Below are 23,377 nucleotides of genomic sequence, written 5' to 3' on the forward strand. Positions count from 1 at the left end.
CTTTCATTATCAAAAATTACTTATTTATATAAATATGGGTTTACTTCTGGACTCTCGATTCTGTTCCACTGGTCTGTGTGTCTGGTTTGCTGCCAATACCATGTTGTTTTGATTACCATCGCTTCATAGCATAATTTGAACTTAGGCAGAGTGATGCCTCCAGCCTTGTTGTTTTTTCTCAGGATGGCGTTGACAATTTGGGGTCTTTTGTGCTTCCATACAAATCTGATGATTTTTTGTTCTATTTCTTTAAAAAAATGCTGATGGGATTGTGATGGGGATTGCATTAAATTTGTATAATGCTTTAGGTAATACGGTCATTTTAACTATGTTGATTCTTCCAGTCCAAGGACATGGAGTATCTTTCCATTTCTTTGTATCTTCTTCAATTTCCTTTAATAGGGTCTTGTAGTTTTCATTACATAGGTCCTTCACATGTTTTGTTAAATTTATTTCTAGGTATTTTATTCTTTTTGTTGCAATTGCAAAAGGAATTATTTAATACACTTCTTTTTCTGACACTTATTAGAGTATTGAAATGCTACGGATTTTTGAATGTTGATTTTGTATCTAGAAACTTTACTGTATTTGCTTATTGTTTCTAGTAGTGTTCTTGTGGAGTCTTTAGGGTTTTCTATATAGAGAATCATGTCATCCGCAAATAGTGACAGTTTGACTTCTTTGTTTCCTATTTGGATGCCTTTTATATCTTTCTCTTGCCTGATTGTACTCGCTAGGACCTCCAATGTTATATTAAATAAGCGGTGCTAGTAGACAGCCTTGCCTTATTCTTGGTCTTAGAGGGAAGGTTTTTAGTTTTTCACCATTAAGTATAATGTTGGCTGAGTGCTTGTCATATGTGGCCTTTATTATGTACTTTCCTTCTATACCGATTTTGTTAAGTGTTTTTTTGATCATAAATGGGTGCTATATCTTGTCGAAGGCTTTTTCTGCATCTATTAATATGATCATATGATTCTTATTTTTTAATTTATGTAGTGTATCACATTAATCAATTTGCGTATGCTGAACCATCCCTGTGCATTTGGAATGAAGCCCACTTGATCGTGGTATATAATCTCCTTAATATGTTGCTGCATTTGGTTCACTAGTATCTTATTTAGGATTTTTGCATCTGTGTTCATGAGAGATATTGGTCTGTAGTTTTCTTTTTTAGTGTTATCTTTACAAGGTTTTGGTATCAAGGTAAAAAATATTGGCCTCATAAAATGAGTTGGGAAATACTACTTCCTCTTCAATTTTTTGGAAGAGTTTAAGGAGAATGGGTATTAAATCTTCTTTGAATGTTTTGTAGAATTCACTGGTAAAGCCATCTAGTCCTGGCCTTTTACTTTTTCGTAGGTTTTTGATGATTGTTTCAATTTCCATGCTGCCGATCGGTCTATTTAGATTTTCTACTTCTTCTTGATTCAGTCTAGGAAGATTGTGTTTTTCTAGTTTCCTTTTTGCAGGTCAGGAAGACTCCACTAAATCCCCAGCAGGTCAGTCTCTGGTTAATAGTTTCTCCTGTGCAAACTTTGTTGAGAAGACAAAGATATACTTGTGTATTCCAAAATGGTTCCTTTTCCTTTTCTCCTGCCAGAAGCACAAGGGGATCCCCTACCCCCACCCCATCCCCAGTATTCACTGTGAGACTCAATAGAGATCCAAGTTGTAAAACTTAAAAAACTTACAGAGTACCCCTAGAATTTTTGACTCTCAAGAGTTATCCACAGTGAGCCATCAGAAATTTGTCAGTTATGATTCCGGTTTCTCTACCTCAGTAATAGTTCCCACAGAGGTTTCTGTTCTGTTTAAGTTGTGATTCTCTGTATTTGCCTGTCAGTCTCTCTAATTTGGGGGACAGAAGTTTGCACTGTCACCTCCCTTATCTTATCTTAAGAACCAAAGAAGAGTTGTTGATTTTTTAGTTTGCTCAGCTTTTTAGTCATTGTTAGGACAGAGTGATGACTCTAGGCTTCCTATAAGCTGAATTGAAAACCTGTTAAACATTTAGTTTTATAAGTTTGTTCTACTGATTTGAATATCTAAACTCATTTTTACCTAGAAACTTGAACTTGTCTAATTGTTTTTTACCTGATAAATATTCTCTATATAACTCTATTATAAAAATAAGTAAATATGAATTATACATTAACCTTTAAATTGATAATTCACAAATGTGGTACTAAATGACTTGTTTCATTTTTCAAGTGTTTTTTACTTTCTTTACTTTGAAGCTGCTTCTCAGCCTGTTGATAACCATGTTAGTCCATCTTCTTACTTGGGCCAGACACCAGCATCACCAGCCAGATACTCACCTGTTTCAAAAGTAATGATTGGAGATGATGAAATTACACGGTAAGGAGCTGAACATTCATCCTTCTTACATAAAGCCAACTATTAGATGGAGATATAATTGGCCAAGTAAGATAGCCACAATTTCAGGACTAAAAAATTTTATTGATAGATGATGAATATAAACCTAATTTTTTTTCATTAGCACATTCATGGAAGAGCCTAATGTGTAAAAATATTTTATACTCCAAATAAATCGCTATTCTTTTTTTTAATATTGCTATTTTGTAATGATTGGTAAATTATCCTTACAGATTAGTTTAGGTAAAAGTTAAGAATATACTTTTGCATATTTAAACTAACTTTTCTTATATTTTTATTTAATATACGCCATATAATATTATGGTATTTATTTTAAGAATTATATTCATGTTCAGAATTCAACAAGTGATATTTCCTGTTTGTTATATATCCTTGATATCCTGACACCTACAACTTTTAGCTAACATTACTAACTGCCTAAAGTTTGTAGATTATCTGTCTTTTCATTCCCAAAGAACTCTTAACTAGGTGTAAATAAATAAGTGAAAAAATATTTTAGATGTTTTTCACATTATTCAGTATATTGATAAGCCATTATGTTTATACAGTTTGCTTTATAATTTGTACAAGTATGTCATATTAATTATGGCATTTAACATGAAACATGCTAATTAATGTCTTTTTATGTTTTTATTACATTATTGTTAGAATTATTATTTTTGAACCTTCATAATTATAATTATTCTTTACTTGTCCTTACTTCAGGCAGTGATTTCTTTAAAGTCATATAAGAATGTTTGTCTTTGTTTTCTTCTTCGAGAGTTAGCCATGTTGAGAGCTTAATCTAATAAGTGTACAGTAATTATGTTTAGAATGAAAATTAGCAGATAGAATAGTATTTATGATTGTGGTACGAATTTTCAAGGCTGTTAGTCTTTAGGTTGTGCTCCTGTAATGATCTCTTATGGCCGTTTTGTTGTTGTTTTCTAATAGTGCCTATTTATAGAAGCAAAGAGAAAAAATAGTCAGTAGCTTCTCTAGTCTTTAATTTCTAATTAAATTTTTTCTAACTAAAAAATATATGAGCATATCGATTGCTGTTCTCCATTTTTTTTTCATTATATATTTCTTGCCTATATAGTGTTAGACTTTGTAGTATTACACAATAGGTCTACCTGTTTTCTGTAGTTTTCTGTGAAAATCAGGTAGTTAGTTACTAGATATGGCTTCCTAAACTGATGTTTATTTTATCATTCCTTTTTGATAATTACACTACCTCGCCCAGGTATCGAAGTATAAAAACCTTTACCTTCCCATTAGAATTACTCTCCACAGTTCGAGTCTAAGTAGTTTTTCAGAGTTTATCTCACATTACCAATTAAAAAAAGAAAAGAAAGAAAAATCCCAACAAACAGTTGATGATTCTAAAGTTCATTTATCTAACAGCTTTATTGAGATATGATCCATATACCATACAGTGCACCCATTTAAAGTATACAACTCAGTGATATTTTATATAGTACATTACTAATTTCTTTAATTATAATAAAATAAATATAATGCGGAATTGACTATTTTAACCACTTTTAAATGTACTGTTCAGTGGCATTAATTACATTCATAATATTATGCACACATCATCCATCACCACTATTTCCAAAACTTTTTATTACCTCAGACAAACTGTGAGCAATAACACACCATATTCCTATCCTCCCAGTTTCTGGTAACCTGTAGTCTGTTTTCTGTCTCTATGCATTTACCTAGATTGTTCATATAAGTGGAATCATAAAATACTTATCTTTTTGTGTCTGGCTTCTTTCACTTAGCATGTTTTTCAAAGTTCATCCATATTGTAGCATGTATCAGAACTTCATTCCTTTTTATGGATAAATAATTGTCCATCATGTGTATATACCCCATTTTGTTTATCCATTCATCTGTTGATGGACACCTGGGTTATTTCCACCTTTTGGGTATTGTGAATAATGCTGTGATAAACATTGGCATACAAGTATCTACTTGTGTCCCTGCTTTCAATTCTATTAGCTATGAGTAGAATTGCTGGGTCACATAGTAGCTGTGTTTAAGTTTATAAGGAGTCCCCTGTTTTCTGTAGTGGCCACACCATTTTACATTACCACCATCAATATGTGAGGGTTCCAGTTTTTCCACATCCTCACCACCACTTATTTTTGTTTTGTTTTGTTTTGTTTTGTTTTATAGCTATTATAGTAGGTGAGTCATATCTTTGTGATTTTAATGCATTTCCCTAATGACTCAGGATGTTGAACATCTTTTCATGGGCATTTGTTATTTGAAAAGTCAGAACTTATTTCACTCTAGAAATATTGTTCAATTTCCCCTAGATATTTTTAAATTAAGTATTATTTACTAATGTAAAATTGTGATTCATTCATTGTTTAAAGCATAATGGGAACCCTAAACCATGAATCCTCCATCTAACAAAGAAATGAAACACTACCAATATAGTGAAAACTATCCTGTACCTCTACTTCTCTTACATCCCCCACCATATTAACTGCTTTCCTGAAGTTTGGACTTATCATTTCCTTTTTTTGTTTTATGTATATTTGTATATACAGTATTTCCTAAGTAGCATATGATTTAGTTTTGCTATTTTTGACAAGAAAATATAATTTTATTAACCCCGTAAGTAACTGGCAAAACCAATACCTATGTATGACTAGAAAACACCATTTTAAGTTTTGAGTAAACAAATATTTAAGATTAATTCCACATTATATGGAAGGATCCCTAAAATTCATTTGTAAAAGTTATTTACTTCTATCAAACCTTTTGTTACCAATAGTTTTCTCTGATATTTTAGAAAAATCAGATAAAATTTTAAAAATATTCATCAAATATGATACATTCTAATCTCAAATGATGTTCTCTGTTTCATTACCTAAAATAATCTGATGGAATTTTTATGGTCTTACCAGAGGATGTGAATAATTTTCACACAACTATGTATAACTGATAGCAAATGTGAAACATTAGTGGTAAGACATATTCTCTTTTCGGAGATTTTAAATTGGGAAGGAGGCAGAAAAGATGCATTTTAGAATGGAAGAAAAGCAGAGGTAGGTAAGTAGATAGATGGATGTGACTTTTGAAATACAAATATTTCATTATTTCATATAAAAAGTCTGGAGATGGGCAATTCCAGTGTTTGTGTAGCAACCCTAGGTCCATGGTGTCTCTGCTTGGTCTTACCTTCATGATTGTAATATGTTCAAACCAGTATTGGAATTTTATTGTTCATTCTTTTTTGTGGGAGTTAGTTTGGATAGAGAGAGGAACAAATGTACTTTGTCTTTGTTAGGGTCTTTCTTGGAAAGTGACAATAACATTTCCTTTCATTTCTCAGAGGCCAGAATAGGGTCATAGCTTCACCTTAGCAAAGAGAAAAGGGATTGCAATGACTGGCTTAGGTTAGTCATGATTCATCCTTTTTGGACTGGAAAAAGGACCTACTTTCTCTAACACAAAGAAATCTATCTACCTTTTACACTATCTAAGAAGTAGGGGCAGTGACTGCTTCATAGGCAATAAAATGTGTAACATCAACTTTTCATAAGTATATGTATATGTTTTCTGAGTAGGCTCTTTAACTCATTTTTCTAATTTCCATGTTTTCTTCCTTTTAGTTTCATGTTTGTTTGCTTTTTAACATGGGTTTTAACTTTTATATAAAGTTAGGATTTTTCCTTTTAATTTCTAAGCCTAATTTCTTGGCTTAGAAAGAATTTCTTTGCTTCACAGTTTTGAAAACCTTTTATATTTCATCTAGCTGTCTTTATAGTTTGATAGATAACAGAAGAGTTATCAAAAGGAAATTCTCATTGATAGAATGTCAAGTTCTAGATAAAATTTCTAAGTTATTCAATTTTTTTTTAATTTTTAGGGAACCTAGAAAAGTTGTTCTTCATCGTGGCTCAACAGGCCTTGGTTTCAACATTGTAGGAGGTGAAGATGGAGAAGGAATATTTATTTCCTTTATTTTGGCTGGAGGACCTGCCGATCTTAGTGGAGAGCTCAGAAAAGGAGATCGTATTATATCGGTAGGATATGTTAATCAAAATATTGTTTTTATTATTTTTTATTTCTATTATTGTTTTTTACATCCTAAAGTTATGGGAAATGTTTTAGTTATCATTTTACAGCTTAATTATAGAATTACAGTGTTGTCAGAGTACATATTCTGTATGATAGATCTCAATATTTGACTTATTTATTTAGGGATCAATTTTTGTAAAAGTGCTTGAAGAAAGTATGTATTCTCTATTTGTTGACTGCAAAGTTCTCTAGGTGTCTATTAACTCAGTCTTGTTACTTGTTTAGTTCAGATCTTTATATATTTTAATCTATTGTCTATTTAAGCTATTTTAAAAGTTTTTTAAGCTGTGTCAGTATGATGGTGAGTTTAGAGTTTGTCCTTGCAGCAGTTTTTTTATCACTGTATGTTTGAAATCATGTTATTAGATGTATCTAAGTTTAGAATCATCATTTCTTCCTGGTGAATTGAACTTTTTTTAACACATAAGTATCAATGAATAATTATAAAGTGAAGTCTATTAAGTGCTCTTCTCAACAAAACCATTCCTCCTTTTGACAGGCAGCTTTTACCAATCATTTCTATTTTGACTTTTCATTAGTTTACAACTTAAGTAGGCATCCCTATAGAATAATTTGTACTATTTTTGAAATTTATATAAATGGAATTATACTATATTATTTTGGGGATGTGTCTGTCTTCTTTCAATCAACATGGGTTTTAAATGCATCCTCGTTATACTTGTGGCTATAGAGGGTGCATTTCCAGTGCTATGCAGTAGTAAATTTTATATCTACGCTACAATTTCTTTACTCATTCTAATATTGGTGGACATCTCTATATTTTCTATATAGCCACTATATTTTCCAATTTTTCTACAATGAACATATCATTCCAAGTGGAGTGCCTGGAAAATAGTAGGTGTTCAATGAAAAATTTTGAACAACTGCATGAAAAGTGATGTCTTTTTTTATTAAAGTTTTAGTGATACTGGAAGCAGTGAGGCTATGAACAAAGATAGATCAAAGGAAGAATTTTCCATATTGGCAGATTTTCCTTGGCTCTCAGAGGAGACACATCAGGTCACAGAAGAAGATTGGTGGATATCATCTCCTTTACCTAGAAAAGCCTCAGGCATATTTGGGCATCCCACTTAAAATAAGAGTAGAAACCTCAACAAGGTAAAGAGACAACCATCTGAATGGGAAAATATATTTACAAGTAATGCCTCCAATAAGGGCCTAATAACCAAAATATGCAAACGACTCATACAACTCAATAACAACAACAACAACAAAAACAAATTATCCAATCAAAAAATGGGCAGAGGACCTGAACTGACACTTCTCCCTAGAGGACATACAAATGGCCAACAAATACTTGAAAAGATGCTCAACATCCCTAGCTCTTAGGGAAATGCAAATCAAAACCACAATGAGATACCATCTCACACCCGTTAGAATAAGAATAGCTATTATCAACAGGGCATGTAATAACAAGTGTCAGAGAGAATGTGAAGAAATAGGAATCCTCATACACTTCTGGTTGGACTGCAAATTGGTACAGCAACTATGGAAAACAGTATGGAGGTTCCTCAAAAAACTAAGAATTGATCCACCATATGACCCAGCAATTCCTCTCTCTACTGGATATTAACCCCAAAGACTTGAAAACCCATATCTGAAAAGATACTTGCACACCAGTGTTCATAGCAGCATTATTCACAGTGGCCAGGACATGGAAGCAACCGAAGTGTCCTACGATAGGTGATGGGCTAAAGAAGCTGTTGTACATATTACTCAGCTATGAGAAGAGATGAAATACTGCCATTTATGGCAACATGGATGGACCTGGAGATAATCATGCTAAGCGAAATAAGGCAGACCAAAAATGTTGAAAATTACATGATATCACTTATATGTGGGGTATAAACCTAAAAGCAACAAAGGAACAAGATAAACAGAGACTCATGGACATGGACTATATAGACTAGTGGTTACTAGAGGGTAGGAGGTGGGGGATGAGATGGGAGGTAGACAAGGTAAAGGGGGGTCAAATATAGAGGGGTTAAGGGGAGGGTGAAGTGGGTAAAGGAGATCAAATACATGGTAGCTGAAGGAAACTAGACTTTGAGTGTTAAACACAATAGAATATACAGATGTCATAATATACACCTGAAAATTATGTAATTGTATAAACTAACCAATGTTACCCCAATGAACTTAATTTAAAATCATATATATATAATCTCCTTCAAATATCCAAATTCACCTTAATTTTTAGCAATGATTTCTTTTTGATACTACATTTACAGTATTTATGAAAGTATCTTGTTTTTACCCTCACTTGTAAATACAATTCAATATGGAATTCTAGGTTGATAGCTATTGTTTCTAATACTTTGAAGATAGTGCTTATACAATCTGGCTTCTTTTGTTGCTATTTAACAAAAAGATCTATACTCTGTCTTGTTTGTAGGTAATTTTTTTCACTGATTACTTTTGAGTCTCAGTCTTTAGTGTACTGCGATTTCACTAAAGTCTCTGTATAGCATTTTATTTCTTTTAGGGGTGGATTCATTATGCTTTCTGAATCAGAGGAGTCCTGTCTTTCACCAATTCTGGAATCTTCTTAGCCTTTGCTTTTCAGATTTTACCTTTCCCACGTTATGTGTATTCTGTCCTTGAACTCCTATGAGAGGACATTATTATTTTGTTCTCCATGTCTTTTAACTCTAATTTTATACTTACGAACTGTCTCCTTGAACTTGATTTCAGATCTATTTTTCAGTTCATAAATTCTTTTCATCTTTATCTAATCTTATCTTTAAATCAAAACTAACATTTTATTTTTAAAGTATCATTTTCTTTTTATAAGTTCTTTTGGATTCTTTTTCTATCCTGTGTTGGTGGGTTTTGTGGGGTTTAGTTTCTTCCATTCTTGTAGGTTTTTCTTTTAAACCTATTTATTTTATATTCGACAAATACTAGTTCTATTTTCTGCAGTTTATAAGTATCTATTATGTGCTATTTTATGATGACTTATAGTAAATACTTTTCTGATGTTCTAAGTTGTGTATTGTGAGCTTTTTTTCAATAACACTTTTTTTAGTTTATATGTGGAAATCCAGTGCTGCCTGAATTGGGGAGTGGCATTCTTCCAAAAATACTTTCCATCTCTTGTTGTAAATAGAAATATGTCATTCTTATCATTTTCCAATGAGGAAATTAAAGTTTAGAGGTTATTTTGCTTGTAATAACTAATAATATCTAATAAATGGGATAGCCAGGATTCACCTTAATCGCTATATTATGCTATGCTATTTTGTTTTTACTTTAAATGTTTAGGTAATACTTGGAAACTTTAATATAGAAACAAACTTACATGTGGGTCAACAATGCTATTCAATATTGATAACTATTTTAAATCATTTCTTAAATATAAATCAAATGATACCTTTTTAACTGCAAAATGTAAATAAAATCAAAAAATATTCCTCAAACTCAAGATATATATTACTGGAACATGATAGGAAAAGCATTACATCTTATATGCAGTTTTCAGATCATTTCCTCTTGCCATTTAATTCTTCCCTGCACATACATAGATGTATCAACATATTATTGCATCCCGTCCTTTTGGGGATCCTTTAAAATTCAAGAATGAATCCACAGCAGAAAGAAGATGACTGATTATTTATAAAAGAAGGAACTCTTTTTGTTTTGATAGATTTCATAATGATAAAGCATAATTTTATTAAGAGGACTTGACATTCTTTAGTGTTCATGTACCTAATAATCCTTTCAAAATATATGAATCAAAAATTACCAGAACTAAGGATAAAAATAGATAGATCTACAGTCACAGTTGAGGATTTAAACTTCCTCCTCTGTAATTGATAAAATAAGTAGATAAAAGAAGGAACAGAACTTTGGTTCTTAACACTTATTGTCTACAAAAATTAACTTGAAATGGATCATAGGACTAAACTTCTAGAAGATATTTTAAAAAGTCTTAATTAACTTGGATTAGGCAAAGGTTTCTTAAATAGACCAAGGGGCCAAGTCATTTCCATGATGAAAACAAAATGTTTTTAATAAACGATGTTGAAACAATTGGATATCTATATGGAAAAACTTGAACTTCAACCCAGTCTTATTGCAGACATAAAAATTAATTCTAAATGGACTGTATATCTAAATATAACAACCAAACCATAATTCTCATAGAAGAAAACATGGGAGGATATCTTTGCATTACTGGGGTAGACAACAATTTCTTTGACAAGATAATTAAAACACTAGCCATAAAAATGGTATCATTAAGAAACCAAATAGGCAAGCCACACAGTGGAAAAAATATTCTCAGCACATATATTTAACAAAATACTCTCCAAAATATATAAACATCTCTCATTAATCAACAATAAAAAATGAGTAGCCCAATTTAAAAATGTGCAAAAGACATAAATAGATATTTCAGAAAACAAGATAAATGAATGGTTTATAAGTACATGAAAAGGTGCTTAACATTAGACATCAGGGTAATGCATAAAACACAGTGATTGAAGGGGTTCAGAGGAATTTCTGTGGGAGTGATGTAACTTTTCTCTTAATTGAAAAAATACAACATACAAAATTGTAAAAATTCTTAACCATAAGCTAAAAAAAAAATCAGTAGAAACTGTCTCTAAGGAAGCCCAACAATGATCTTACTAGATAAAAAATTTAAACCAGATATTTTAAATATGTTCAAATAATTAAAAGAACCCATAACTGAAGAATGAAAGGAAAGCATAGGAACAATATCTCACCAAGGTGAGAATATCACTAAAGAGATTTCTATTATGTAAAAGAACTAAATAGAAATTTTGGAGTTGAAAAGTATAATTGAAATGAAAGAATCTGGACAAGCTCAATAGCAGATTTGAACAGAAGAAAGAATCATCCAGGCTGAAGAACAGAAAGAAAAAAGAATGAAGAAAAATTAACAAAGACTCAAAGACCTATGAGATACCATCAGATATACCAACATATGCATAATGAAGTCTCAGAATGAGAAGAAGTATGCATAATGAAGTCTCAGAACGAGAGGAAAGGGGTGGAAAGAATATTTATATAAATAATGACCACAAACTTTCCAAATTTGATTTTTAAAAAATTTACACATCTGAGAAACTCAGTGAATTCCGAGTAGAATAAACTTGAAGAGATCCACACCATAGACACTTCCTAATCAAACTGTTAAAAGACAAAAGTGTATGGCTTAAAAGCAGAGAGAAATGACTTATGTATAGGGGATCTTCAGTAAGATTAACAGATGCTTTCTTATCAAAATCCATGGAGGCCAAAAGGCAGTGGGATGACACATTCAAAATTCTGAAAGGTAAAGGCTATTTACCATGAATTTTATATCCAGCCAGACTGTCCTTAAGAAATGAAGGAAAAAAGATATTCTAAGGTAAATGAAGTTTGGAAAGTTTCTCTCTAGTAAACCTTCCCTATAAGAAGTACTGAAGGGAATCCTTCAGACTAAAATAAAAGGATATAAGAGAGCAACCCAAATCCATATAAAGAAGTAAAGAGCATCTTTAAAGGTAACTACGTAGGTAAATATAAGACACCATAAGTGTATTTTTTATTTGTGACTCCTTTTTCCTTCTGTCTGACTTAAAAGATAACTGAATAAAACAATTTTAAATGTGTTGATGGGCACACATTGTATAAAGATGTCATTTATATGACAATAGTATCACAAGGGGGATAGAGGACAGAGTTATATAGGAGCAGAGTTTATATACTATTGAAATTAAGTTAGTATTAATTCAAAATAGAGTGTCATAAGATGTTAATTATAATCCAGAGAAATCACTAAGAAAATAAATCAATAAATTTTTTAAAAAATTATTCACAGATGCTGTGATCTTATATATAGAAAATTTTAGCAAATCCAGCAACAACAAAACTTTTAGAGTTGATAAACAACTTCAGCAAGTTTGCAGGACAGAGAATCACAAGAAATAGTTGTATTTCTAAATAACAGCATTGAACAACCTAAAAGGGAAATTAAGAAAACAATTTTATTTACAGTAATATCAAAAAGAATAAAATACTTAGAAATTTAAAGTAGATAAAATGTGTAATAGTCATACAATGGCATATTATTCAGCCATAAAAAGTAATGAAGAACTAATAAATGCTACAACAAGGATGAACCATGAAAACATGCTAAATGAAAGACGCCAAACACAAATGATCACATATTATAGTATCCCACTTATTTAAAATATACAGAATAGACAAATCCACTGAGTCAGAAAGTAGATTAGTGGTTTCCAAAGGGAGAGAAAGGGGAGGAATGACTGATAATGAGTAGTAAGTTTCTTTTTGAGGGATGAAAATGTTTTGGAATTAGGTCATGGTGATTGTTGTACATCTTTGTAAATGTACTAAAAACCACTAAGTTGTAAACTTTAAATGCATGGATTTTATGTAAATTTTATCTCCCTTTTTTAAGTATCAGTGTAAAAAAAGAAACCCCAAGGCAATTTACACAAATATGTCTCAGTGCAAGCATTTCTTCTCAAATATTTTTGATAATGTATCTTTCATTAAAATATTCAATGATATTTAAGAAAGTTTTTAATTTGTAGTCTTGTTAACAAAGTGTTCTCTTTAAACTTTATATAGCTTGTCTTCAAACCTTTCATGTAGCAAAAGTATTTCATGCTCAGTTTCACTAAGAATTATAATCTTCTCTACAATAATCAGTGAAATTCTATCTTCCTTTATATTTCTTCCCTAATTTGTTCTCCTGGGATTTAGGAGGATTTTCTTTATGCTCGGAGTAGAACTATTAATATATTGTGTTGAGTCTATTATAACCTTCAACTAGATGTTCACTAATAAAACTACATTATGTTACATTTGTGTAGATTAAGCTTTTGAATCCTGGTTTTTATTTGAGAGGTGTTCCTGTTCTAACTTAGTTGCATAATGATATTCTTCATAGATAATATAAAATACTAGGTCTTTACATGGTTAAAATGTTCTTTTGTGTAAATTTTATGATCCCAAGAATTTCTGGACTTTTATACAGTCAGATTTTCCAAAATTGGTATGTGATCTTTAATAGGTTTTATATTAGATGCCAATAAAACAGGTTTTCATATAGAAATTGCATGACAGTTCTTTCTTTCCAAAAATTATTCAGTGAAGAACATCGCCGTATTCTATTAATTGCTGGTTTCTTGGGGGAAAGTCTGCTTAAATATTTAAAGTTTATTACATTCAAATACAATGCTTCATGAATGTTATGTTGTTTTTCTTATAGTGGAAAAGGTATAGTCTTTTTAGATAGTATACCATGTAGTATATACTAGGTATTGCTGGCCTTTCAGAAATAAGAATTAAGTTGCTTATTCTTCTGGAGTGGAATTTATCACCTCAGTAATTATTTTACCTGTGGAAGAGCCCTTTATTCAAAAAATGAAACCTTGAAATCTTAGTTAAGGCTCCTCGCAAGATGGCATTAAAGATAGAGACTGTGCATGCCTCCTTAGTGACTGCACCAAAATTATAACAAAACTACAGAGCAGCCAGTACGCAGAGTCACCTGAGGTCTGGCTGAACAGAAGCCTTACAACTAATAACAGGTCACTTCAAAATGGTGGAAGGATCAGAGACCCGAAACAGGCAATCCAGAACCAGGAGGGCTATCATGGCTGTAGAGCCACCTCCTCCACCTGAGGAGCAAGGAGCCCTGGGTGCAACTAGCCTCCCTATCCCAGAGTTCCAGTGCCAGGAAGAGAAGTTCCCAGTGGAGGTTGCAACTGAGTGAGACGGAGGGCCACAAAAAGCGGAAAAACGCTTCTTAGAGGGCCCGCACCAAGCCTTACTTGCTGATGGACTCGATCACTCTGAGCTCCAATGCTGGGCCAGCTGCTCCAGGAGTGCCAGGGACATACAGGGAGGCACTATCGTTGAGCTTCAGGGTGAGGGCCGGAGGGGTGGCTTGCTCCTAGACAGAGGTGCAGACAGAAGCCATTGTTCCTTTATTGAGCCCTTTCCCATCCCAGGCTGAAGATCAACCTGGATAACACTGGTTGCTCAGACCAGGAGATTCCCTGAGACTCCTCCTCTCCCAACTTGTGGACCCCTCCCCCCAAGCCTCTTCCAATGATTTATGCCATACAAATGGGCTGTCTTGGCTCCTGCTGTGAACTTTCATAAAATCTCTCAAAGGCTCACAAAACTCAAAGAAGTGACATTTGACCTCAGTGTGCCTTGTACTTCTTGCCTAGCAGCCCCAACCCCCATACTAGTGGCAGCCAGCCTTGGTTTCTGACTTGGCCTCTCAAGGCACCTTTAAGCCCAGCACAGATGGCAGCCATATGTGGACTGCTGGATGACTCTTACCAGGTGGCCCTGGAGGTACACAGGCTGTGACTGAACTTGGCCTGCAACTTAATCCCTCCCAGGACTGTGCCAATGGGCCTCATAGCACACCTACTATATAAAACCACTCTACTAAGACTGGGAGACTTGGGAGCCCTACCTAATACATAGAAACAGACACAGGGGAGCAGCCAAAATGGGGAAACAAAGAATCATGTCCCACATGAAAGAAAAGAACAAAGCTCCAGAAAAAGAATTCACCAAAATGGAGACAAGCAATGTACCAGATGCAAAGTTCAAAACACTGGCTATAAGGATGCTGGAGGAACTTAGGGGAAGAGTAGACGAACTCAATGAGAACTTTAACAAAGAGATAAAAAAAAAAAAAAAACATAAAAATGGAGATGGGAAAATAATAGAGAACCAGTCAGAAATGAAGACTACAATATCCGAAATGAAGAGTACTTTAGAGAAAATCAACAGAGTGGATGAAACGGAGGATCAAATCAGCGACATAGAGTATGGGGTAGCAGAGGACATCCAATAAAACAGCAACAAGAAAAAAAATCCAAAAAATAAAAATGAAGATAGTTTACGAAGCCTCTGGAACGTTAAACATAACATCCACATCATAGGGGTACCAGAAGAAGAAGAGAGAGCACAAGGAATTGAAAACCTATTTGAAGAAATAACAATGAAAAATTTTCCTTATCTGGTGAAGGAAATAGACATACAACCTCAGGAAGTTCAGAGAGTCCCAAACAAGATGAACCCAAAGAGGCCCACACGAAAACCCATCATAATTAAAATACCTAAAGTTAAATTCATAGAATCTTTAAAGCAGCAAGAGAAAAGCAATTAGTTAAATAAAAGGGAACACCCATAAGACTGTCAGCCAGTTTCTCAACAGAAACTTTACAGACCAGATGAGCTTGGCACAAAATATTCTAAGTGATGGAAACCCAGGACCTACAACGAGGATTATTTTACTCAGCAAAGCTATCATTTAGAATTGAAGGACAGGTAAAGACAGAACTTCCCAGACAAGAAAAAGCTAGAGTTCATCACCACAAGCATTACAGGAAATGTTGGAGGAACTTCTTTAAGAAAAAGAAAAAAATGTGTATCAAAAGTCTAAATAAAGAATGCCAATAACTACATATCTGTCAACAAGTACTTTAAATGACAATTAAGTGCTTCAATCAAAAGATGGTGTGGCTGAATGGATAAGAAAACAAGATCTGTACATATGCTGCCTATAGGAGACTCACTTCAGATGAAGAGACACATATAAACTAAAAGTAAAGGGATGGAGAAAGATATATCTTGATGGACTTAGAGAGTAGTATGCTGAGTGGAGTAAATCAAATAGAGGAAGACAGATGCCATACAATTGCACATGTATAGACAATCTAAAGAACAAAATAAACAAACAAAAACAAACTCATAGAGAACATTTTCAGAGTTACCAGATGGGAGGGAGTTTGAGGGATTGGTGAAAAGAGAGAAAGGATTAAGAAGTTACAAATTGGTATTTACAAAATAGTCATGGAGATAGAAAGTGTAACATAAGGAATATAGCCAATAGTATTGTAATAACTGTACAATATCAGAGGGGCACTAGACATATTGGGGTGATTACTTCGTGAGTTATATAGATGTCTAATCACTATATTATACACCTGAAGCTAATATAATATTGTATGCCAACTATAACTGAAAGATAAATTATTTTTAAAAAATGAAATCTTGCTCACTTAATAACATTTACTCAATTTAAATGTTAGTCGTTGAAATCTGAGCTATTTTAATACTTTAAAATAAGTGTTTTTCTGTTAACTCTAAACAAGTGGAAGCTTTAATTTGGAAAAGGAAGGAAAAGAATTGGAACTGACATGAGTAATAGGAGTGAAAATATAGCAGGAATTGAAGATGCTACAAAATGAATTTCCCTCCGGTTGTTGGAGATACTGGTGAAATGAAATGTACAAAATAACACTTGTTGATTTTTCAGATTGTCAGAGTAAGGTACATTTTTCAAGAGATTGATAGACAACCTTATGGAAAACCTGGGGTGGGGGGATATTTTGGTTTTACACACTTGATATTAAGCAAAGTATTTTTAATGAATAAAATTGCTTCAATTAATGATAATGTTTTACTGTACAATTTTTAGTAAAACAAGAAAATATTTTAGTGATAAAGTAATTACCAGTAAATTTTTTTTTTATTCGCGCTACTCAAAGAACAGGCTATTGTAATTTCTAATCAGTGTGATAATTTTCTTTCAAATTTAAGATTTGGTTTGATTTACAGGTAAACAGTGTTGACCTCAGAACTGCCAGCCATGAGCAAGCAGCAGCTGCTTTGAAAAATGCTGGCCAAGCTGTCACAATTGTTGCACAATATCGACCTGAAGGTAATGAAGTTCTTGCTGTCTGTATTTATTGTTTATTTCAGTTTTTAGACATTCCTCTTAATAATTTTCAGCTTTCTAAACTTTCTTTTTTATGTTTCATTCTGATATATTAATCCTAGTATATGTTCTCACTTTTGAACTAGATTATATTTCTTAATATCAGGTTTTAAGATATATTTCCAGTAGCCTCTATTGCTTTTTAAAATAAAGAGAAAGAACATAAGTTTGAGTTGCAATGTGTTTCTAGATAGCAAAGTATCATGGACATGACCTTATTAAGTTCCTAGGGGGATGAAGATGGTAATGGAAAATTTGAGTTCATGCCATTTAAACATATATAAGACTCTAGTGTACATCAACATATCCACTTCAATAAAACCTCAGCGGAATTTAAAAAGCTTAAACACCCAAAGGAATACATAGCATCCTGGTTTATGTTCATAAACAGCACATTGAAGAAGGAAAGAATGATGTGAGTAAAGGAACCAAGAAGAATGATATAAGTAAAGGAACCAAGTGAAACATTCTATAATTTAGCAATTGTTACATTTATTATTATTTTCTTAGCATGTAATTTATTTTCGTAACAGAACCTAATATGTGTTTTAGTTGATCAAAGTAGTGTGTTGGGCATTGCTTGCTATTTCATAATATGTACAGTCTTATAAACCTCAGCAGTTTGTGTTTAGTAACTGAACAAGGATAAATTCATTTATGTAAGACGTAAATGCCAAATAAATTCACATTACCAAATAAATAGGGACTAATATATGAAGTCAGAATGCCAATTTATTAATTTTTGTAAGAAATAAAACTGACAATGGGACTACACATACTTTTATCTTCTGGCCAACACATTCTTGCCCTATAGGTATACTATATGGAAGCCTAGTTATAATCACTGGTTGTTTAGTATTATAGCAAGCTTCCCATTTGTATGTTAATAAGGAATTTAGGTATGACTAAGGGTAAGTCAGTATCTGCTCCCTGATCTCTCCCAGAAAACTCACAAAAGCAGCAAGGAAAATAAAGCATACACTACACATACTTCTACTATTCATGCAACTCCATCTAACATTAAGCAAACTAAGAAGACAGACAATACCTGGACAAAATATAGGCAAAGGTTACTTAAGCAGCTTGAGATCTGACAGAAGCCACAAGGAAAGAGAAAAAGAATAAAAACACATGAGAGGCTGAAAATATTCAGTGGTGGCAGAACTTAGAATATAACAGAAAATCGAACTTCCTAAAGGTAAGGGGCTTGTTTTTGAGGTATAAAAACATTATCCCTGTTTATGGCAAGCCTAATGAGAATTGGAGTGAATAGGCTGGAGCACAGCCCATTCTTGACATGGTTTGGTGTAAAGAAGTGGAGAACGCATGTTTGGATAAAGCAATCTGTCTTCATAGCATCAGATAATATGACAGTCTTTTGGTTTTAAAGACTGTAAAGAACCTAAGCTTCCATCACTCTGGATTCCAAAACTTTCTGGTCCAGACTAAAACTTGTCCAGCAAAATCTAACTCATAAATAATAATAAGTAATTTGGAAGTAACTGGCCTGGTATTTATACAAAGATATTAACAAGAAAATGTAAAAACAGACAGCAAAGCTTAGTAACAGGTAAAGGTTAGTCACACACATGCGCGCACACACACACACAAATTGACACAAATTTGATGAAAATTTGATCTTAATGTTTTTAACAATTTGTACATTCACATCTTTGAAAGAAGACTACAAAGTAGAAATGTAAGAATAGATGTAGGCAAAGACGACTTAACAACTGGAAGAGATTAATTTTGAATTACCAGAGCCCAGGAAAGAAGAAGGCAAACAAGTGTTTTAAATTGGACCACAAAGGCAAAGAGACACTGTAGAAAAATCAATAGGAAACATAAAGGAAACAGTAGTAAAATTAAATGAGATGAAACAAATAAGAGGGTTTTAAAAGATGAAAGAGATAATATTAGCAATGGAAGACAGGCAATTATATATATGCAACATATACATAATTTTAGACTTCATGAAAAAAAATTTTAAAAGAAGTAAATGTTTAAAATCATAATACATTCAAGAAAACACCCCTAAATTAAAAATAAGTGAATCTTTGTATTGAAAGAACACAACATGATAGAAAATGTACTCAGAGCAGTCAAAATTCAGACATTCTAGTTAATGTTTATTAAGAAAGAATCTTCTGAGATCCAGGTAAAAATACTGATATTAATAAGGGGGTAAAAGTTGATCGATGGAAGTAAGAACTGCTCTCTAATGCTTGGTGAACACAGACCAGAACAAGGATAGTTATGTAATTTTACCAATTTAATATTGAGTAGCTCCTGACAAACCGAAGGTACTCATTTATGCACTAGATATACTTGCCACTGATTGTTGGCAAGAGTGGGCTACCCTTTTCCCAGGATAGTTATTGAATGGGCCCAGGAATTTACCTTTCAGATTACCTTTCTCTGTGCTTGTACTCTTTTTTTTTATTTCATTCGTTCTTTTTTGTGATTTCTATGTTTCTAATGAACTTTTCTGATTGTTTTTCTCTAATTTATCCAAACCTTTAAACTATTCTAGACTTGACGGAGGCATTTTTATGTCAAGGAGAATTTGCATTATGTTTTAAGCTTAAACCTTTATGTTGATTACTTTTATATTTTCTTTCTGAACACCAGATTTAATGTCCTATTTGATTTCTCCAGCTATATTTCTCCCTAGTGTTTGAAATTGAACATATCTGAAACAGTTCTTTTACTGTCTTTGTAAATGGTGCTTAAGCCACAGCCTGAAAGTCATCTTTCACCTCCCACTCCATTCGCAACCTCTGTGTTACGGCCACTACCCTAACCAAAGCCACTACGTTCTCTTTCCTGAACTAGTCTAATAGCCTCGAACAAGTTCTCCTCATTTCTTTCTTGATATTCTCTAATCTGTTCTCTATTCCTTACCCAAAATGATATTTCTTAAATACAAAGATTGTATTGTATAATTTTCTGTTTAAAATATTTCCCATCATACTGTGGATAAAATCCAAACCCTGTAAATAGAGCCTGCAAGGCTCTGTGTGATTGAGCATAGCATGATACCTGTACTTTGCTTGGTTCTGCTCCTTAAGTCTAACCGTACAGGACTCCTTTCAGACCCTTGATTGCACTAAATATTTTCCTAATTCTCTGCTCATTCTTTTCTTTCTTAAAATTTCTTTTTCCCTATTCTTTATATGACTGGCTCCTTCTCCATTTCTCATAGCACTGTGATATTTTCCCTTTATAACACGAAACAGGGTTAATAATTACATGTTTATTTCGGTGCCTATTTGTTTATTATTTATTTAAGCCTTGCTTTTGGGCCTTATCAAATAATGTAACTATATTCCTACATACAGATGACGAAGAAAACCGAGATAACAAAGCTAGTAATAGCTAGGAGTCAGTCCTAAGTCTCTTGACTTCAAAATCTAGATTCTTCCACCGGGAATATTTTGTTGAGTGCTTAGTCTGGCAATGTTGTTGTATACTTTAATCTTTTTACAACAGCTGTGGTACCATTGCATAACACAAGGGTTTAAGTACCAATAGAGCACAGAAGACAAACATTGCCTTAGGAATTCAAGAAGAGGTAAATTATATTGCCTAGCAAGAGAAAAGATGCCATAAAGTAGGATTTAGGCTTTACTGGCAACCTAAAGAATAGATAAGATATAGATAGGCAGAGAGAAGAAATGACATTCTAGGTAAAGAATAATGGAATTACAAGGATAAGAGAGTTAAAATTTAAAAGCATGTTTTGAGTACTTTGAAAACTCACCTGTCCTCCTTGCTATATTGCTGCTTATGTAATGTTTATTTATTAGACAGTGACACTATAGCTTTATGTTATATTTTAATGTTAATTAGGTGTTCTCAATTAACAAATATATTTTTGTTGTACAACACTTTTTTACAAAACATATTCCACATCATTAGTATGTAACTACTCTAAGGGCCAAGGATATAAGTTGAAGATAAGATTCAGATTTTCTTTCTCAGTGAGCTGGCCATTTTAAGAAATACAAAAGAAGTTGCTTGACACTCTGATAATGAATCATCTTCTTGCATTTAGTATTCACTTTACTAATGATGAATCCCTTGGGATTCTCTGCTTCACTGATAATCTGACATACAGAAAAAGAGCAAAGATGTAAGCTTTTGCTAGGAGTAAGTTTTTATCTTTTAGGATCTGTAACTTGCCTATTAGTCTTACGTAAAATACTCTTAAGGGTTTTTCAGCTTGTATACTTTGAACTTTTATTACTTAGACTCTAAGTATGAAAAAATAATCTCTGTGAAACATTTAAAGAGACTTTACCTTCTAACTCCCCTCAGTTTTGGTAACTCGAGCAACAAGAAACAATTTATTTTTTAGAGTTTACTGCTAATTATTTTGGGGGAAATTATAATCAGTAATAAACATGGGCACTGGAATTATAAAGCTACTTTTTTATTCCATATCCAGAAGTTACAAAATTTTAGCAAATAGTTCCTGGTCTAAAGTTCAAGAGTCTCTTATGAGTTGGGTAATAGAATATAAATATAATAGAAAAAATTGTGTGCCAGGCATGGTACTAACCATGTTAACATTTATTACCTCTTAATTCCCATAAAACCCTATAAAGTAGACACTGTTATCCCCCATTTTACATGACAGTTGAGTAAGGCATCAAAAGCTTAAGTAGCTTGCTAGCTAAACTGCTATTAAGTGGTTAAGATTTCTTCTAGCCCCTTACAGAGGGAAAACTTTACCTTTTTATTTAATGGCTGTGGCCTGCGAATTAAACAAAAAACAGATTAACAGGAGAAATGGGTTTATTTTGTATGCATGCAAGGAGCCAACAAAAGAAGTCACTGGCTCATTAAATGGTTAACATTTAATGCTTATATATCTAATTTTGTATGGAAAACGGAGTGGAGAGAAAAACGTTCTGTGGGAAAAATAAATAGATTTCTTTAGGTGAGACCAGTGGATTTTTAGAAGGAAGATTGTGATAATGTTTGTCTATGTAAGTATGTGTGGTCTCTCCATCTACTTAAGGACTATAAAACTCCCCAAGAGAGGGGATTTATGATAGCCCCATTTCCTAGAGATAGCTGCTTTTAGTCAAATAAGGGAAGCTCTGAGAAGGCTTTTTTCCCTTGCATTTGTTGAATCTTCAATGTTTTTAGCTTAAAATAATCTTTACGACAGCTCTGAGGTTCCAAGTGTTTCTCCACACCCTAAACTCACTCTCTTAACCATACACTAAAGCTGACTCCCTTTATAAAAATCCCTAACCTCAGATATTTTCTTTCATTGTTCCTCAGGTATACTATACCAACTTTCAGACCTTAGATCTCTGTTTTGGGTTCAGGGAATTATATTGCAATGATATTATAAAAGAAAGATAAAAGAGAAAGAATTAAACATATATTAAACTTATTTTCTCTTTCCCATTATATCTTAAATTGGTGAGAAACCTTGTTTTCAAAGAAAAAAAGTCTTTGAGATTGGTATTGTTATCTCTAATTTTCAAATAACTAAACTGTAGTCTAGAGAAGTTGAGAGATTTGGCCAGAGCCACTTGACTTTTCTGAGTTCCAGGGCTTTAATTTAAATCTCAGTTGCAGAGGTAGAATTTTAATCCCAGTCTCCTCATTTTATTTCCATTATTATTTCTAGTTAACAACCAAAAGAGGTGAGAGGTGGAGACGGAATGGAGAGGTTGTATCGGCCTAGTGATATTTCTTTGCAAGCATTTGTCAACTCTTATAGTGATTTTCTGTAGCAGTTTCCTAATAAAAAAATTTTTAGTCTCTTTTCTTCCCATAGCTTTCCACATTTTTCTACTACTTAAAACAACCAGCCTGCCTTCTTACTCAAAAAATTTTCCCTTTTCTTCTCTAGACTAGTTTTAAAATTCATTCTCTGAGAGTTGTTGCTCTCACATGTTGGCTTTGCGTTTAATTAATATATTTCATTATAGAGTATAAATTAGTTTTATTCTTCATAGTTGAGATTGGAAGTTTAAAAGAGATCGGAGGAGGTATAGTTTCTCCTCACTTTCCTCTCCAACTTTCTTCTATCTTTTCACTTCTAGTGTGGGAGTGGAAACA

The 23,377-nt window shown here is 32.9% G+C and overlaps 1 protein-coding gene across 27 annotated transcripts in view; it reads left to right on the plus strand.

The window, feature by feature from the left end:
• The window catches only part of DLG1 (discs large MAGUK scaffold protein 1), a 231,765-nt gene that overhangs the window by 157,896 nt on the left and 50,492 nt on the right, over window positions 1-23,377 (plus strand). For all 27 annotated transcript variants that reach the window (XM_036219411.1, XM_036219402.1, XM_036219406.1 and 24 more), the window contains 3 exons: window positions 2,241-2,361; window positions 6,272-6,428; window positions 17,134-17,236. In XM_036219411.1, coding sequence (XP_036075304.1) covers window positions 2,241-2,361; window positions 6,272-6,428; window positions 17,134-17,236 — 381 coding nt within the window. The remainder of the gene's footprint in view (window positions 1-2,240; window positions 2,362-6,271; window positions 6,429-17,133; window positions 17,237-23,377) is intronic.

This window comes from Rousettus aegyptiacus, unplaced genomic scaffold, assembly GCF_014176215.1.
Source record: "Rousettus aegyptiacus isolate mRouAeg1 unplaced genomic scaffold, mRouAeg1.p scaffold_m13_p_4, whole genome shotgun sequence".
NCBI classification, from domain to species: domain Eukaryota; kingdom Metazoa; phylum Chordata; class Mammalia; order Chiroptera; family Pteropodidae; genus Rousettus; species Rousettus aegyptiacus.